Source organism: Hylobates moloch, unplaced genomic scaffold, assembly GCF_009828535.3.
Source record: "Hylobates moloch isolate HMO894 unplaced genomic scaffold, HMol_V3 SCAFFOLD_22, whole genome shotgun sequence".
Taxonomy (NCBI): Eukaryota; Metazoa; Chordata; class Mammalia; order Primates; family Hylobatidae; genus Hylobates; species Hylobates moloch.
In genome coordinates, this window is record NW_026652297.1 from 16,136,423 (window position 1) to 16,138,861 (window position 2,439).

The following is a 2,439-nucleotide window of genomic DNA, read 5'->3' on the forward strand; positions in this document are numbered from 1 at the left end:
TTCTTCATATCCTTTGCCCATTTTTTTTCTTTTGGGTGATCTTTTACTTATCAATTTGTAAAAGTGCTTAGTATATTGTAGATATTACTCTTTGGCAATTATGTTAATTTTTTTTTGAGACGGAATTTAGCTCTTGTTGCCCAGGTTGGAGTGCAATGGCACTATATTTCGGCTCACCACAACCTCTGCCTCCTGGGTTCAAGCTATTCTCCTGCCTCAGCCTCCCGAGTAGCTGGGATTACAGGCATGCACCACCACACCCAGCTAATTTTGTATTTTCAGTAGAGACGGGGTTTCTCCATGTTGGTCAGGCTGTTCTCGAACTCCTGACCTCAGGTGATCCGCCTGCCTCTGCCTCCCAATGTGTTGGGATTACAGGTGTGAGCCACCGCGCCTGGCCATTTTTTTGTTGTTGTTGTTTTGTTTTTTTGTCACCCAGGCTGGAGTACAGTGGCACAATCTTGGCTCACTGCAACCTCCACCTCCCAGGTTCAAGCAGTTCTTCTGCCTCAGCCTCCCTAGTAGCTGGGATTACAGGTGCCTGCCACTACACCCAGCTAATTTTTGTATTTTAGTAGAGACAGGGTTTCCCCATGTTGGCCAGGCTGGTCTTGAACTCCTGGCCTTGTGATCCACCTTCCTCGGCCTCCCAAAGTATTGGGATTACAGGTGTGAGCTACCATGCCCAGCCTATGTTAAATTTTTTTAAGAATATATTGGAATCATTTGTTATTCGAAGTACTTTAGCCATGCAAAAGCTTTACATTCTATGTACAGTCAAATATGTCTATCTTTTCTAGCTAGTGCTGGTTAAGGACTATCCTAGATTGTATGAAGAGTGTTCTAGATTTTCTTGCAGGAATTTCTTTGCTTTGTATGATCAATCTAAATTTATTTTTTTGATACGATAGAAGAATTACTGTACAACTTTTATTTTTTCCAGATACATAGCCTGTAGTGCCAATAACCTATTTCATATCCCACTGAATAAATAATAAATATATTCATAATAAATTCTCATATAATCTGGAATCTATTCACAGATTGTCTAATCTGGTCCACTTTTCTATGTGTCTGTTGCTATGCCAATACCATAGTAATTTGACTACACTGACTTTGTATTACATTTTGATACCTGCTAAAGATCCCTCACCTATTTATTTATATACAGTTTAATCTTTATAATCATTAAAAGCATTTATCCTTTTCAAATATTCCTATGAAAAAGTAACCATTAAATTTATATCTTAATGATGGAGAATTAATAGTTTACGATATTGCCATCCCAAACAAGAATATGTTATGTTTTTCTTTTTTTTTTTTTTTGTTAGTAGAATCTTTTTTATTCAGAAAAAAAAAGAAACCCCAAAAAACAAAAGTTTTCCAACCACACACAGGAGGGGTATGGGTAGGGGGAGGTGTCTGTCCATCCAGCCCTGGCCCCCAGCCCATGTGGTTTTGGTAGCAATAAGGGGTACGGGGTAATGGCCCAAAAAATAAAACGGTGTGTGTGTGTATGGGGAGGAAAGGGGTGCAAAGCTGTGGGGAGCGGTGAAGGGGAAGGGACAGACGAGGTCAGTACTGGGAACGCCGAAGGTGGGAGGCCATTTCATAACATTTCTTGTTGATTAAACCACCGTGGACACCTTCTTTGCCCATCAGCAGGACTAGCGTCTTGTCAGTCTTGGTGACAGTGACATTGAAGGTGGGGGCCCCACCGGTGCTCTTGGTACGAAGATTCATGCTAAATTCCCCATCCTGCAGCACCGAACATTTCTGGCCCCCAAGTGTCAGCCCATTCACGTAAAAACTTGACCGGTCTTTGTCAACCAGGACACCCACCTCAGCTGGTGTGATGTTGACGAAGGTTTTCCCGGGGACGGCGGCCCAGACGGAGGGCGAGTCCTTGTAGCCCACGACGGCCGCGCCCTGACAGGTCCCGTCCGCCATGAGGTTGTCGATGTAGGCGCTCCACCCGGCCATGGCGCTGCTACGGGGGCTGCTCTCGGCGCTGCTGCTGGGGCCTCGGACTGGGCTGGAGCTGCCTCGGCTGGCGGGCGGGAGGAGGCGGAGAGCTCGGGGCACGCGCTGCCGTCCGGACCGCGGCTCTGCTCTGAATATGTTATGTTTTTCAATAAGATTTTATAGTTTTCTACAAATAGACTGTGTGTGTGTTGTTTTGTTTTGTTTGCTTTTTTTTTTTTTTTTTGAGATGGAGTTTCGCTCTTGTTGCCCAGGCTGGAGTGCAATGGCGCGATCTCGGCTCACCGCAACATCCGCCTCCCGAGTTCAAGCGATTCTCCTGCCTCAGCCTCCCAAGTAGCTGGGATTACAGGCATGCGCCACCATGCCCGGCTGATTTTGCATTTTTAGTAGAAATGGGGTTTCTCTATGTTGGTCAGACTGGTCTCGAACTCCCGACCTCAGGTGATCTGGCTG

The 2,439-nt window shown here is 45.5% G+C and overlaps 1 protein-coding gene across 1 annotated transcript; it reads right to left on the reverse strand.

Annotated features, from left to right (window-relative positions):
- Positions 1–1,496: 1,496 nt before the first annotated feature.
- LOC116461889 (profilin-1-like) lies at positions 1,497–2,091 on the reverse strand. The gene has a single exon (XM_032754072.2). It carries the CDS (start codon positions 1,981–1,983, stop codon positions 1,576–1,578), a length of 408 nt encoding a protein of 135 aa, XP_032609963.1. The 5' UTR covers positions 1,984–2,091; the 3' UTR covers positions 1,497–1,575.
- Positions 2,092–2,439: the final 348 nt, after the last annotated feature.

Bases quoted from the DNA above. Each gene is read 5' to 3' on its own strand.
- LOC116461889 (XM_032754072.2), bottom strand. From the start codon at position 1,983: ATGGCCGGGTGGAGCGCCTACATCGACAACCTCATGGCGGACGGGACC.